Genomic DNA, 16,624 nt, shown 5'->3' on the forward strand with positions numbered 1-16,624 from the left:
ATGGTTGGAGGTGGGAGGGTCTCAGAGGACTAGGAGCCTCAACACCCCGCACCAGTGTGCAGAGGATGCCTGGAATGGAGTCAAAGGAGAAAGCTGTGGAGTCACATGCCCCAGTGTCTGCTCTCTCAGGTTTTGGCCTATGGGTGTTTTCTTTTTGCCCATTTCTTCCTTTTGGATGGGAATGGCTGCCTTATACCTGTACCACCATTGTATCTTAGAAACAGATAGCTTGTTTTGATTTCATAGGCTCACGTGTGAGTCTCTGGACTTTGGGCTTTTGAGTTAATGCTGGCATAAGTTAAGACTTTGGGGCTTTGGGAATGGAATGAATGTATTTTGCATGTGAGAATGACATGAATTTTGGGGGCCAGGGGTAGAATGCTATGGTTTCAACGAGTTCCTAAATTTCATGTGTTGATCCCCAATGTGGCAGTATTGATAAGTGGGGCCTTTAAGAGGTGATTGGGTCATAAGGGTTCTGCCCTCATGAATGGATTAATCCATTCATGGATTAATAGATTAATGGGTTAGTGGATTAACGTGTTACCATGAGAGTGGGACTGGTGACTTTATAAAAAGAGGAAGAGAGATCTGAGCTACACGCCTGTTTCCCTTGCCATGTGGTGCCCTGCGCCACCTCCAGACTCAACAAAGTCCCCACCAGCAGGAAGGCCCTCACCAGAGGCAGTCTCTCGACCTTAAACTTCTCAGCCTTTATAACCAGAAGGACATTCTTTTTCTTTAGGGATTACCCAGTTTCAGGTGTTCTGTTATAAGCAACTAAACTAAGACACTGGTATTCAAATCACCCATTATTCCCACAGGAAGGAACCTGCTGTGTTACAGTCAAAAACCCTTTTACAGAGGGAAAGCCTGAGGTCATTCCACAAGTTCAAGGAGTCCTCAAGAAAGTGCCTCAAGCTCTCCAAACCGTGTTAGGAAGGATATGCAGCTGAAGCAGGCCTGCCTTTATATGGCTGGTTAACTTCTACCTTTAGGGCAGAGGTGTCCTAGGAGGCTGAGTGCGGCCTGAGGCTGGTTGGCCACACTGATGTGTCCTCACAGGATTGGAGGGCAGTGGGCAGGCGGTGACAGTTGTTGAGGAAGTGCCTAGACAAAGGGAAGAACCTCAGCAGAGCTGCAGTTTATCACTCCCCATGAGAATGTGGGCCCAGGGATTTGAGAAAGCATCCCATCTTTACCTATTGGCAACTGAAGCAGACAAACAGCTGTGATTTAGAGGGTATTGGCGCTGTGACTCTTTCTGTCCCAGCTTTGGGACCATCTCCTTGCCATCCTGGTATTGCCTGCCAGCAATGATGTTTAATCACCAGGGAGATTCACCAAGTTTGCCTAAGTAACAATGGAGATCTGTAAGAATTAAGTAAGATAAACTAATTATACTTTTAAGCTAAACTGAACTTAAACAAGAAGGTTTGTGTATGGGTTTATTATTTGAGTTAGATTTGCAAAATAAGTGAGAGTTAGGCATCACACGAACCTTTCCCTCTGACCCGCTATACCGTGTGCTCATTTCCACACGACTTATGATTTAGACACAAAATCACTGTTGGAGCATCTGTCTCTCCAGTGAGACTGTGACCTTCTCTCTGTTGCACTCAGGAGTCACTGGGACTGGCCTGTATTAGATAAATCTTTACCCACTGAGGTGTGAGCAGCTGACTGTGGCACCTGCTGGGTGTAGTTGTGAACTGGCATTGCACACTGGGGAGGTGTGCTGGGGAGAGCATGAGGCAGGCCCCCTGGGGGCTTGTGAGTGGCTAACCAAAAACTCAGACTGGATTCAAAAACATCCTATAAGATGATGCTCCTGCAGGCCGCTGTTTCCCAGAGGGTAGAAGACCTGGGTAGAGCTGGCTGGGCCTGGCTTATATGTCCTGCAGAGGCCATGTCCTCCTACCATAAATACCTTGTCTGTAGCTGGTCTGGGGCACCTGAACCAGAGGAATGGACCTTGACCCTTTAGTGCAGAGGAGGAAGGAGGGGATGTTCCTGATAACACCACCATGGAGGGAGTGTGTGGGACACAGACCCATGCCTGGGCACCCCTGAGTGTTGGGGCCCCCTTGGCAGGTGAACCTGCCCTCTGGAGGGTGGGGCTGAGGGTATGAGGACCACTCTAGAGAAAGCTGGTGTCTCGTCTGTCACGTGTGGAAGGGGACCCTTACACAGAGCACAAGACAGGAAGAGAGGGAATGAATGCATGAGGTGCCCAAGTGTGTCAGGCTTGCCCTGGGCCCCCACAGCGGTGACTGATCCAGCACCTGGCCAGTCTTCACCATCCTCCCACCTGTGGAGAAGATGAGATGGGGACATGAGTAGCTTCCCGGCTGACCGTAACCCATGTGGTTGCCTACCACAGGAGGCATCCCATAGCCAGCCCTGGCATTCCATGGACCTGGGCCGTAGCCCTGATGGAGCTGCTTGCTATCTGGGCAGCCACCTTTTTTGGCATGTCTGCTTCCTCCTGCTGCCTGTCTGAGCAGGGATGTCAAGAAGGTGAGATGAGATTGTACACACGAAGTACCGAGCATAGTGCTGGCTCGAGGTGTGTTCTATAAACTGTACTTCTATTTGTTTATGACAGTAACATCAGGGTGGGCCTGAGGATGAGAGGACTGCTCTAGAGAAAGCCAGAGTCTTGTTCTGTCACTTGTGGAAGGGGACCCTCACACCGAGTGCAAGGCAGGAAGGGAGAGAATGAATGCACAAGGTGCCTGAGTGTGTCAGGCTCGTCCTGGGCCCCCACAACGGTGACTGATCCAGCACACAGCCAACAGAGTACTAAGAATTGAGTACTTTATGTGGGGAAAATAGCAAGCTTGCCAGAAAAGTGGAGTTGAATGTGGCAGGAGTTGAGGTCAGAGAGGAGCTTTTCCGGTTACTTCATGGGATGGTGAAAGTTCTTTGAAAAGTATGGCAAGGCAGTTCCCCCTAAACTGATGAGGATAGGAGCGTCCTCACCTACTTCTCACTTGTGAAACCCAGGCTGGGCCTGTGCATGCTGGCCTTGGCCACGTGAGTCGCGTGTGTCCCTGTTCTCCTTTCAGAGAATCAATATCTGACGCCACTGGTCTGCCTCAGCTTCGTGGCTCTGACCCCACTGTGGATCCTCATTGCCAAGCAGAGCCCTCCCATCGTGAAGATCCTGAAGTTTGGCTGGTTCCCAATCATCCTGGCCATGGTCATCAGCAGGTGGGCAGGAGCCTGGGCCACAGTCCCCTCTTCTTCCTCTCAGCCACGAAGGCTCCTAGAACCAGGGCGACACTCACTGCCTTGGGGGTCGGGGATGGAGTGAAATGTAGCCGTGGGCTCCTTCAGTAACTCCCATTGCTGATTGAATTATAATACTCTTTACTTTCTTCTCTTCCTTTCACTGAGAACCCTGGGTCTTATTGGTTCTGAGAGAGGCTGCTCTGTTTACAATTGCCAGAACACCAGGGAACCAGAAAGAGTCGAAAGCTGGGGCCACCTCATGAGTGCACTGGAGCCCCAGGGGAGACAGCGGCTTTCAGGCCATGGCCGCCAGAGCTTTGCTGGCCCAGACCCCTGCATAGGTGGCAGGTCCCACACCTTGGCCTCAAGGCCATATCTGCTGACTCATCCGTTCTCCTGGTCACTGTCCACTCATGGCTGCTGGTGGGACCCAGACAGCTGTGGGGTTAGCTCCCCTCCAGAGCCTTAGAACCTTCAGCTGAGCCCAGGTCCACCACACTCCAGCCCCTTCTCAAGGCCCATTTCCTGGGAGTCAACCTTGATGGGGGCCACCCCAGTCTATTCTGATGGAGTTTTCTAACTTTAAGTCTTGGGGAGAAAAGGGGATGGAGTAGTTATCCTTGCTTCCAGGAGGCTCCTGGGCTCCTTATACAGATTGACCTGGCTTCCCACGAAGTTCCAAGGGGTGGGAAAGCTTTTGCTAAACTACAATGGCTGATGGGAGCAAGGTCTTGCTGCAACATCTTCTGAGAACAAGGGGTGGGCATGAAGTGATCCTCCTGCAGGTTCTGTTTTCTGCTAAAGAGCATCTCAGTTGTGGTCCCAGAGTCGTAGGACAGCCCAGCCCGCTGTGAGCCCTTGGAAAGGTGTTTGTTTTGCAGTAAGTGAGTGTTCTCGGATGGCTTTCTGCAATAGTTGAGGCTTAGAGTGGAGATGGAAAAGCATGAGCAGGGTGCAGAGAACGCTGAGGAGACCAGCTTGGATGCAGCAGATATTTTGTGTAGAGGAAAGGAGAGTATCTGCTAACGGTGGGAAGCCAGGCTGAGAGGGTGATTTGTGTAGAGGGTTGTGGGCCATTTTAAGTGTAAACTCTGATCACTTGACTGCTGTCTGCTCTCTCCCCAGTTTTGGAGGACTCATCTTGAGCAAAACCATTGCTAAACAGCAATACAAAGGCATGGCGATATTTACCCCTGTCATAAGTGGTAGGTATTTGAGGGGTTCCCATGGGGTTCCTGGGTTAGGTTGGCCCCCAGGATTGGGTTGGACCTGAACAGCAGACCTGAGAGGGGCAGCACCAGCCCCACACAGGCAGTTGGGCAGCTGAGCCATGGACAGACTGCTGCCTTGCAGGGATGCCGGAAGATGGAAGGAGTCCGGGGAGGAAGCCCCACACATGCTCACAGCAACTCAGACCCACTGCTCACAGGCAGTCCCGGGACATGAGCTCTCCTGACAGAACCAAACTCCAGGCCTCGCAGGCACCTGCTGATTGAGCATGGCCTTCAGAACTGGGGTGCTGGCTCTTGTGGCTTTTTCTTTTTTTTGGATTCATTGCTGACATCAGAACTCAGATATTTACACTTAAAAATCTGGATTTCTTCTTAAAAATTAAGACAGTAACAAATACCAGGCCTATATTCTGGCACTGCAGCAGTCCCTGAGACAGATCCAGGACTGTGCTTCCCAGGTGCCTTGATCCCCACATTGCCTGCTGCCTGACACCTGGCTCTCTGCACATGCTGACTTCCTAGGCCTAGACTTTGTGGGGTTTGTGCGGATGGCCCCTCTTTTAACCAAAGCTGGGTTTGGTGTCTGGTGTCTGATAAGTTTCTGTAAACGGAAGTGATCAGTTAGGAGAGGAACAAAACATGTTTTGATCCAGTTTAGCCCCTAGGTCCTGGCCTGCGGGAACTGAAGAAACAGCCTTCAGAGGCTCTTAGGCAGCTCCTGCGTGTCCACAGAGCCCATCCTCCCTTGTTCCCATGACCATGTCCATGTTCCTTGCATGTCAGGGGCCACTCAGTGTGTCTGCACCTCGACAGTGCCAAAGTGCCTTCACATTGTGAGTGAGGACAGCAACAGAGGGCTTATTACCTTGGAGTGATTTTTTGGGATGAGTCACCAACTCAGATGCCTTCAGTGGCCAATCAAATAATATGCATGAATTATGCAGGCAAGGGAACAGCTAGACATTGAGGAATGGCGGGGGGTAGGGCAAGCTGCAGAATGCATTTCTCATCTGAAGGCGGTGCCTGTCCAGCTCTAGCCACTAGCTGCCTTGGGAGAGTGTAGATCCAGACTTACCTGAGCTGACTTGTGAAGAGAAACTTGGAATTTGTATTAAGGGCCTAATTCGTAAACAGTACCAATTAATTTGAGATTTGTTTTTTTTCCTTTTTCTTTTTAAAATTATGTATGGGCCAAGCAGAATAGGTGACAGCAGTCCTCTGCCTGAAGATGACTGTTTGCATCCTCTGGAGCAGCCTAGGTGGTTGGCCTCTGCCCCAGAGGTCACTGGTGCACACCTGGCCCAGCCGGGGAGAGTTCTCCATGGCACTGAGGAAGTAGGATGGGGGAATCCCCACTTTTTGTCAGCCTGCCCCCACATCTGCCCCCACAGAAGAAACGCTCAGCATGGCCTTTGTCAGGTGGGCCATCTGGCCCTGGCAGAGCTTGAAACCTTTTTCATACCCCATGGGATCTGGGAGCCTCAGCAGGAAATCCTGGTGTTCCCAGAAACCGCATGTGTTCGTGATTTTCTGGGCCTCATGACTCTGCCTATAGAGTTCTGTGTTCTAAGCCCTGTCAATCTATACATGACCCCACTCATCCTATTTCTCCTAAAGCCACTTGCTCTGGGCACATACCCAAAGCATCTATGAATGTGGGAGTCTGCACTAACAACTGGGCTCCCAGATAGGGGCTCACATAGCACCACAAATTGAAATCACACAGCAGACAATGTCTTTTCTTCAAAGCTCTCAGACCACGCAGCCGCGAGAGGTGTCCCAGGCACGTCTCCTGCCACATGCCTCCACCTGTGGTCATCTCTCTCTTCCCTTTGCCTTCCCTTTCATTCTTTTTTTTTTTTTTTTTTTTTTTTCCAGATAGAGTCTCTCTCTGTCGCCCAGGCTGGAGTGCAATGGTGCGATCTTGGTTCGCTGCAACCACTGCCTCCCGGGTTCAAGCGATTCTCCTGCCTCAGCCTCCCGAGTAGCTGGGATTACAGGTGTGCACCACCAAGCCCAGCTAATTTTTTTTGTATTTTTAGTAGAGACACGGTTTCACCACGTTGGTCAGGCTGGTCTCGAACACCAGACCTCAAATGATCGCCCGCCTTGGCCTCTGAAAGTGCTGGGATTACAGGTGTAAGCCACTGCACCTGGCCCCCTCTCATTCTTATTCACTGTTTTCATTCCCGACCTTCTCCTTCCCACCTTGAGTGAAAAAAAACTTTCTCAGATATTCCAGCCTCTAGTCTGGTTCCTGTCAATGTCTGTGGCCTTGAGGTCTGACTTATCCAAACTGCCTTTTCATGCTGTTCTCACACCTTTCCATCCACTCTCCTCATCCTCACTTTGTCCCTGCATCCCCTCCCTCTCACCCTTGCTCCAGCCAACAAATATTTATTGAGAACCTACTTTACAGCCCTACTCTCCTCACCTTAAGAGATGCCAGCGGTCAAGGTGATGCAGTTGCTCCCTGGATATCTCACTCACAGGCTCTGGGCCATCCTGACTTGCTGCCAAACAAGATCTGTGGTCAAGTGGGAGGAAAGGAAAAGATAATGAAGGACTGAATTAACCAAAGAAGGCTTCCTGGAAGAAGGGAACTTAAAATAAGGGATACAACTTAGAGACTGGTGTGAAGAAGGGGAAAACAGATTTCTTTTCTCCTCGTAGGTGTTGGTGGCAATCTGGTGGCCATTCAGACCAGCCGAATCTCAACCTACCTCCACATGTGGAGCACACCTGGCGTCCTGCCCCTCCAGATGAAAAAATTCTGGCCCAACCCGTGTTCTACTTTCTGCACATCAGGTGGGTGTCATGTCTTTCAGAGGGCATCATAGCTGTTGCTTTAAACAAGAAAACATCCATGTTGTTGGAATCTGGTGTCTGTAGCAATGGATGCCTGAGGCCAGGGCTGATCTCAGCACACATCACCTTCAGGGCCCCAGAAACCAGACTCCCTGGCCCTGCCTGTCCTTCATTCCTTCATTCAATTATTTATTGAATGTCTACTGGGTACTAGGTGTCAGGTTAGTGATGAAACAGGGAGAGCTGATTTCTTGCCCTTGGAGTACACCGTGTAGAAGGGCAGATAAACACAAGTGAGCTCATAATTACAAATTATAGTGCATACCGAGTAGCAAAAGTGCAGAATGCAGTGAAGAAGAATTAGAGGAGATACACTTGGGGTTGGGAAGCTCCTCCCCTAGGACAAGCAGGTATTGTTGAGAGGAGGAGGGCTGGAGAAGGGGCTTTCAGGAAAGTGGGTGCAGTCTAGAAAGGCCCAGAGGCAGGAAAGAGTGTGGCAAGTCTGAAGAACCGCAAGACAAATACGGCCTGAGTTGAATGGACAGGAGGGGATGAAGGATGCTGAGGCCAGAGAGCCCGGAAGAGGTGAGCAGATAGGGCCTTGGAGTTGAGGAAGGAGGCTGGATTCTACTCAGAACCATTGGAAGCTTTTGGAGAGATTTTATCTTTTTGTTGGCTTTGAAAAATTAATCTTTTTTCCTGTTATGTTGTTTTAGATTTCCTTTCTATTTTGAGAACTACCTTTAGCCATCTTTTGGGTTGACTGTTGGCACATTTCTGAAGGATATTTTCACTGGTTATAAAATTCAGCGTTGATAGTTGTTTTCAAACACTTGAAAAATGTGCCGCTTCCTTCTGACTTCCATAACTTATGAGAAATCTACTGCCATTTCAGTGTGTTTTGCTGTATAGGGATGGGGCCATTTCTCTCTTGCATTTTTCAAGACCTTGTCTTTAGTTGCTAGGAGTTGGATGATGACATGTATTGGTGTGGACTTCTTGGGGTTTATCCTATTTGGGGTTTTTAGGCTCCCTGAACACGTGGATTTACATCTTTTGTCAAATTGGAAAATTTAAGCCATCACTTTTTCAGCTGTACTCTCTTTTTGATATTCTAATGACATGAATGTTGAATCCTCTGTTACAGCTCCACAAGTCCCTGAGACTCTGTTTAGTTTTTTCAAAGTCTGTTATTCTCCTTGTTTAGATTGGCTTATTTCTATCACTTTTTTCTTCAAGTCGACTGGTTTTTTTTCCCCTGCCCTCTCCATTCTGCTATTGAGCCTATTCACTGAGTTGTTTGGGACTTGGCGGGTATTGTATGTGTTTAGTTCTAACATTTCCATTTGGTTCTTCTTTCTACTCTTTCTTTTCTGAGACTTTCTCTTTGCTTATACGTTCTATTTTTGTTTGTTTCAGGTGTGTTTGTGATTGCTTGATGAAACATTGTTGTAGTGGCTTCATTAGAACGGCTTTCAGGTGATGCTGACGTCTGTGTCGTCTCACTCTGCTATCTGTTGGTTGTCTTTTCTCATCCAGGTTGAGATTTTTCTGGCTCTTGGTAAGATGAGTGATTTTCATTTGAATCCAGACATTTCAGGTATTATGTGACAAGACTTTGGATCACATTTGAATCTCCATTTTAGCTGGCCTCCGTTGACACCACCACTGGGAAGAAGGGAATGGACTGCTGCCTTACTCCCAGGTGGGGTTGGAAGGCCAGGTTTCCCACTCAGCCTCTATTGCTATCCTGGAAGAAGAGGAGCACCTTGTTACTGCTGGGCACGGTGCGATCTAGGTTCCTCACTAGGCCTCCTCTGAGACCACCCTGGCTGAGACAAGGAGAGATGCCTTATTGTTGCTCCCCACATGGCTTCACTGACAAGGTGGGGACCCCATTACCACTGGGTAGGGATGAAAGTTCTGAATCTCACCCTGCCAGCCACAGATGATGGTGGTCCCACTCGGCCTCTCCTGATGGGGTTGGGGTTGCAGTTTATCCTGTGCTGTGTATTGGAGTAGAGTAGTTATTATCTGAAAGTTCTCTGTTTTGCTGGGCTGCCCCTTTCCTGGCCTTTGGCTAAAAAGAGCAGACTTCTATGGAGGCTCTTTTTGAGACAGGATCTCAATCTGGCACCCAGGCTAGAGTGCAATGGCGCGATCTCGGCTCACTGCAACCTCCGCCTCCCAGGTTCAAGCAATTCTCCTGCCTCAGCCTCCCAAGTAACTGAGATTACAGGCGTGTGCCACCATGCCCAGTTAATTTTGTATTTTTAGTAGAGACAAGCCTCACCATGTTGGCCAGGCTTGTCTCAAACTCCTGACCTCAAGTGATGGCCTGCATTGGCCTCCCAGTGTTGGGATTACAGGCGTGAGCCACCACGCCTAGCCTATGGAGTCTTTTTTGTCTATTTGTGTCCATATTTCTTGATGGCTGACTTCTCCAGTACTCGGTCTTGGATACGTGAGGCAAATAAAGAGAAAAAGGACAATTCAGGGGACTCACGACCATTTTGTTAATTGCGGCCCAAGGTCCCCAGCCAGCCTTTCAGAACCTGTTTGCATTTGTTTTATATACAGTATTCAGGCTTTTAGTTGTACTTAGTGGGAGAAATAGGAAGTGTGTCTTCCCTTTTTGCTCAGACGTCAAACTCCCTGTTATATTTTCTAACTTGTCATTTGTATATAGAAAAGCTGTTATTTTTCTGCGTTATTTGTGCACCTAAACATTCTGTTGAATTCTTATTGTTTACATGGTTTTATAGATTATCTTGAGTTCTCACACAAACTTCCAATAGTAGCTTCTTCCAATCATTTTGCTTCCTCTTTTTGACTATTTTTTTAAAAGAATACTTTTATTCTGTGTCTGATTTCTCATCGTGAATAGATGTTGCGCTCCTCTGCATTAGCTTTGAGCTATATCTGTTTTTTTTTCTACTTTTCTTTATCGTTTTGGTGAAATACATATATTAACTCAGAGGCAAATAGATATTGGTGCTCCTCTGTATTAGCTTTGAGCTATATCTGATTTTTTTTCTCCTTTTCTTTATCATTTTGGTGAAATACATGTATTAACTCAGAGGCAAATGGAGACTTACTTTTCATTAGAACTCCATTTCCGTTTAGAGAAATCAATCCCATTCACTTTAAAATTTTAAAAAGTGTTTGTGGTAGGGCCAAGGACAATCACACTTATTGTAAAGTCTAAACTCAGAGCATGGGAATCTGAAGGAAACCCGGGGCTCACTGACACATTGCAGATGTGCTGACAGGGCCACAGAGGCTGCTGTGAGGAAGGGGCTGCCTGAGATCCCCTTTTGAACCAGCTGCCCTCCCCAGATCACCAGCACCACATTGAGTGGAGCACCGCACCCAAAGCTCTTTTTCTCCTTAAGCCTTGCATGTTCTCTTTTGTCTGCCTAAACTCCTCTCCCCCAAATTCAAGTCCCAACTGAAATGCTATCTGCAGGAGCTCATCCCCACTGATACACTTCCTGCTTTTTGCCCTTCCTTTTACCCTCATTTTCTTCAAAGTACTTCCTACAGTTTGAAATAGTCTTTCTTTCTTCTTTTTATTTCTGTTTACTTGATTCTTGTTTGTTTCTATTCTTTAAAATAACAGTTCCACGAGGAAGGGGAAAACACTATATCCCCATCTGCCAGAATATGCTTGTCTCATAGGTGTCCAGTGAACACTTGGGAATAAATGAATGAGTGAGTGTGGATGCCTGACGGAGAACTGTCGCATGCCAGGGTGGCCTCGCTTCAGGTCAGGTGACCTTCTTGGTTCTGTTTCTTTCAGGAATCAATTCCATATCAGCTCGAGTCCTGCTCTTGCTGGTGGTCCCAGGCCATCTGATTTTCTTCTACATCATCTACCTGGTGGAGGGTCAGTCGGTCACAAACAGCCAGACCTTTGTGGTGCTCTACCTGCTGGCAGGCCTAATCCAGGTAAGCCTGACTGCCCCAGCAGAGGTACGCAGCTGGGTAGCCAGCCAGGCATTTCCTGTCTCCTGAGAGGCTGAGCGGGGCCTGTGGGGGTGGCTGGACATGTGAGATTCTAACATATCAGCTCCAGAACAGAAGGGGAAAGACTGTATCCCCATCTGCCAGAACATGCTTGCCACATAGTAGGTATCCAGTGAACACTTGGGAATAAATGGATGAGTCCCTATCTTCTAGGAGTTGAGTCAACTTGTCAGATACAGAGGCCGCTCCACACTGCACACAGCACACTGCATGCTGCACACTCCACACCACACACCACACCACACAGTACCTCCCATACACTCCACACCACACAGTGCATGCCACACACTCCACACCACATACCCCACACCACACACCCAACACCACACACTCCACACCACACACCACACATTCCACACCACACACTCCACACCACACACTCCAAACCACACACCCCACACCCCACAACACACACCACACCACACACTCCACACCACACACTCCACACCCCACACCACACACTCCACTCTCCACACCCCACACCCCACACCACACACCCCACAGTACACACCCCACACCACACACTCCATCCCCACATCACACACCACACATTCCACACTACACACCCCACACCACACACTCCACACCACACATTCCATACCACACACCACACACTCCACACCACACACTCCACACCACACACCACACACTCCATACCACACACCACACACCACACACTCCACACCACACACTCCATACCACACGCCACATTCCACACACTCCACACCACACACCATACACTCCATACCACACGCCACACACCACACACTCCACACCACACACCATACACTCCATACCACACACCACACACTCCACACCCCACACCACACACTGCACACCACACACTCCACACCACACACCACACACTCCATACCACACACCACACACTCCACACCCCACACCACACACTGCACACCACACACTCCACACCACACACCACACACTCCATACCACACACCAGACTCCACCCACTCCATATCACACACCACACACCACACACTCCACGCCATGCACCCCACACCCCACACCACACACCACACACCACACACTCCACACCCCACACCACACACTCTACACCACACACTCCACATCACACACTTCACGCCACACGTCACACACCACACACTCCACACCACACACGCCACACCACACATCACACACACCACATACCCGACACCACACACTCCACACCACACACTCCACGCCACACAGTGCATGCCACCCACACTACACGCTGCGTGTCACAGTGCATGCCACATCCTACACGCAACACAGCTTCCACTACATACTGCACTGCATGCTCCACATTTCATCCTGCACATCACCCCTCACACTATATGCTGTGTGCTAGACACCACATAACAACATGCCACACTGCATGCTGCACATTCATCATCAGAGGATAAGAGGAGAAGCCTGAGGATGAAGCATGTTCCTATGGAACAGGCTGATGAGCGGTCCAGCCATCCATTGCCTACCCAGCAGCAGGTGGGCAGGGCCAGGCCCCTGCAGGGGTGCTGCTGTAAGGCATGCATAGACTTTGATCAGTGCTGGACAGCAGTGATCACGGTGGTGAAGGAGATTAAGCTGGTTCCTGTGCTGGGGTGGTATTCAGCACACTACCTAGACTGCAGTGGGCTGATGGTCCCCAGTGGCCCTGGGGCCTCTGCAGGGAGCACTGTGGGCACTGGAGGGCAATTCTGTGGGTATGGTACTGGTACTGTCACTTTCTCATCTCCCTGAATTGATGGCATTTGTAACTGCGGTGTGTTCCTGACCCCAAAGGGTAGAATTAGGGAAATCCAAGAAGTTGTCCTGAGCAGCAGCAGCTTATGGCTCCAGTTGTGGAGAAGGAAGGAGCTGGGGTTAGCCTTGGACAAGGGACTGAGGAGCCGTGAGGCCTGAGCAGGCTTGTGTGGACTACCCCATGGCACCTTCAGGAAGGGCTGGCTGTCCTAACCTCCAGGGAGAAGGGCTCAGGCAAACCCAGTGGACATCTCAGCAAAGTCCCATGAGTGGAGCCTGGTGCAGCAGAGAGAGCCCTAGCTGGTGAGTGGCAGTGTGTCTGACTGGCCCTTCAGGGTGCCAGGAGCAAGGCCCACCAGAGGGACGAGGCTAGGAAAGTGCAGATGAGGGTCACCTCTCTAGCCACTGCTTGAGCTCAGAGCTGGGCTTCAGACCCCAAGAGAAGCTGGAGGAAGGAGGCTAGCTGGGGCTGACATGTCCACCTTGGTGTCTGCCTTTGAGCCTCAGCTAGTGCTTCCTGCCCGTACTTGGCTCTCTGACTTGGTCTTCTTTTGTGTCTCTTTGCTCTTCTGACAGGTGGCAATCCTGCTGTACCTGGCAGAAGTGATGGTTCGGCTGACTTGGCACCAGGCCCTGGATCCTGATAACCACTGCATCCCCTACCTCACAGGGCTGGGGGACCTGCTCGGGACTGGCCTCCTGGCACTCTGCTTCTTCGCTGACTGCCTACTGAGGAGCAAAGCAGAACTGGGTGGCATCTCAGAACTGGCTTCTGGACCTCCCTAACTGGGCCTCGCTAGTCCCATTTGCTCATTAGAATTTTCTCCCACAACAGTGGGGTACAGAATTCAGTTTCTCCCTTGCCAGGTCCTTGGGATGGTTGACCCCGCCCCTGCAGTAGCCTTTTGTGAGTCTGCTAAGGTAGCCCACATATACCTCAGTTCTGGCCTTGGTACCTGAGCCCGTGTTAGAGCCCTGAAATCAAGAGCGTGGCTTGAGTGTGTGAATATAGTGTGTGTACATGCTTGTGAGCATGAGAGTGTGCACGCGTTTGTGGAGAGGAGGATCTTCTGGCCTGAGAAGCTAAAGAAGAGGCATGTCCAGTGTGCTTTGCGGGGTGTGTTTGCTCTTTTCCATGCCCATGCCACCTAGATTGGGATGGACCAGGAAGGAGCTCCTATCTGTTCCCCAGCCTCAGGGTTTGAGCTGTGGCTTACTTGCTGTCTTTACCAGGTTCAGGATCCGCGGGCCACTCTGCTGCTGTGCCGAGAATGTGTACAGCCTCCCCAGGATGGGGCCCTGTACAACCCTTCATCTGCTGTCAACATTTAATTTTGTCCTTGCTGTTTTTTTATTTTCCTTTTTGTTTGTTAGCAAAAACCTCTGTTGAGATTTCAATAATCAGAGAAGTGTAAAATAAAATGGATTATATTGTACTTGATCTTTTATGTCTTTAAAGACAGTTAATGCAGCCCTGAGGCTTAAGGTCTATAAATAACAAAAGCATCTGGCGTTTCTCTTGTGCAGTGTTTCTCAGAGTGGTCTTCAGCCTAGAAACATCAATGTCACCAGAAATCTTGTTAGAAATGCAAATTGCTATCCCTCACCCCCAGGCCTGACCAGCCAAATCGGCATCTCTTGGGAGTAGAGCCTGCTATATGGGTTCAACAAGCCCTCCAGGTTTCTCATGCACACCCACATTTGAGAACTACTACTCGAGAACATCATCTTTAAAAAAGGTATGATCACTTCCTGTCTCTTATTAACTCATCAGGACAACTGTAGCCATGCTTGGGCCTGAGGATTATTGTCTTCGTATGGTAAAATAGGCGTCTACTCATTTATTCAACAAATGTTGATACAGAACCTCTTATATCAATGTTCTAGAAGGAAAGGCTTGGCGCATTAACTGTAATAATTGAGCAGAATTTAAGGAAGGCACAGTTTATAGGTGCATGGGGACCTAAGAAGGGGTGAGGCATCCTGGGGCCAGGCGCTATCAGGCATTCACCTGACCTGGAGAATAGTTGGGATTGTGGTTGCCTGAGATGCATGGGGATCTCTAATAAAGAGACATGGCTGCTTCAGCCTGTGGCCTAGCAGAGACAGCCAGGGAAATAAATATCCCAATCCCATTCTCTGTCCACCCTATTATCTCCTGCCCGTGTCTTCCATTGGCCAAACCCAACCAGAAGTTCAATGACTGGGGGAGCCTCTTGATGACCCACAGATGTTTCAGCCTCGGGCACAGAGCCAGGGGAGGTTGGGGATGGATCTGGAGAGGCAACTGGAGAATATTCAACATAACTATGTGCCAAACCCCAGGCTAGATACTGGGGACACACTTGTGGGCAAAGCACTCATCATCCCTGGTTCAAGTCCCTACTAGGAGAGACAGTCATGAACATCACACGAGTATTCAAAGTCTAGCTCTGGTAAGTCCTACAAAAGACAAGCATGTGGTGCTAGTGAGCATGTAATGAGAGCTAAGATCTATCGAGCACTTTCTGTGTGTCTGGTTATGTTCTAAGCATTTGACGGGTAAACTCTGATAGCCTCACAATAAGTGATGCAGTATGTACCACTCCCATTTGTAGATGACGGAAGCATTATGAGGCTTAACTTTCCCAAGGTCCTATGGCTAGTGAGTGGCGGATCGAGGATTTGAACATAGACACTCGGGCTCAGACCCAAGTTATGTGTGTACTAAAGGAAGTGTCACAAGATCCTTGGGGTGTTGCTTTGCCAGCCAGAAACCTCTATGGCTGGTAGCAACCTTGCCTGAGTTTTGCTCAGGCCTGCTGGGCTCCTGTCCACTCAGCCTGGCAGGCTGCACTCGGCTCATGCTACCAGCTCATGCTGCCACACCTGCCAAGGTGAGCCAGGCACAGAGTAATGAGGGGTATGTGAGTGAGTGAGCATGGAGTCCAGCCATGCACACAGCCAGGCATTCCAGCTGTTGCAGTGGGGCAGGCAGCTTCAGGCACTGGCACAGGCGCCAGTTCCATGCAAGGCTGCAACTGGATCAGATGTACTACAAGAGCATCCATTGCAGGTACCCACATCTAGAATGCGGTGGTACCCAGAAGCACCAGAGACACCAAGGGCTGCAGAGCCCCAAAGAGGGTGTCACAGCTCTGGCTCAGGGAGCTCCAAGGTCTGGGTTCCCAGAAGGGTTACAGCTCTTCTGTCCTCATCACCTGCAACATGGCAAGTGGGAGGTATGTTTCAACCCTGTTTGTATTATAGCTCTTTCAGTCCCACCATTCAGCGGTTCCCAAGTTCTTGTCCTGCCTCCAGGAGGAATGAGGTATGTAGACAACTGGAGGGTAAACAAGACAAGGGGAAGCTTCATTGAGTGACAGAACAGCTCTCAGGAGACCCTGAGTGGGTAGCTCCTTTCTGCAGGCAGGTCGTTCCAATGAGTGTCCAGCTCTCAGTGGATAGGAGACCTGGAATGGGTAGCTCTATTTCCATAGGCAGGTCATCCCAACAAGTGTGGGTCTGGCTGAGTCCAGGGTTTTTAATGGGCACGGAAGGGAGGAATTGCATGCTGGTTGGTCCATGAGTGG

General features: G+C 49.6%; 1 protein-coding gene across 6 annotated transcripts in view; it reads left to right on the forward strand.

Moving 5' to 3' along the window:
- The window catches only part of SLC41A3 (solute carrier family 41 member 3), a 71,301-nt gene extending 56,808 nt beyond the window's left edge, over positions 1-14,493 (forward strand). For 5 of the 6 annotated variants that reach the window (XM_064362117.1, XM_064362118.1, XM_064362116.1 and 2 more), the window contains 5 exons: positions 3,072-3,216; positions 4,363-4,442; positions 7,143-7,277; positions 11,080-11,228; positions 13,629-14,346. In XM_064362117.1, the coding sequence (XP_064218187.1) occupies positions 3,072-3,216; positions 4,363-4,442; positions 7,143-7,277; positions 11,080-11,228; positions 13,629-13,838 (719 nt within the window). In that variant the 3' untranslated portion in view covers positions 13,839-14,346. Of the gene's footprint in view, positions 1-3,071; positions 3,217-4,362; positions 4,443-7,142; positions 7,278-11,079; positions 11,229-13,628 lie in introns of all 6 variants that reach the window. The other variant, XM_012475796.2, reaches the window with a different exon arrangement.
- Positions 14,494-16,624: the final 2,131 nt, after the last annotated feature.

Source organism: Aotus nancymaae, unplaced genomic scaffold, assembly GCF_030222135.1.
Source record: "Aotus nancymaae isolate 86718 unplaced genomic scaffold, 86718_ANA_hifiasm-v0.15.2.pri h1tg000046l, whole genome shotgun sequence".
Taxonomy (NCBI): domain Eukaryota; kingdom Metazoa; phylum Chordata; class Mammalia; order Primates; family Aotidae; genus Aotus; species Aotus nancymaae.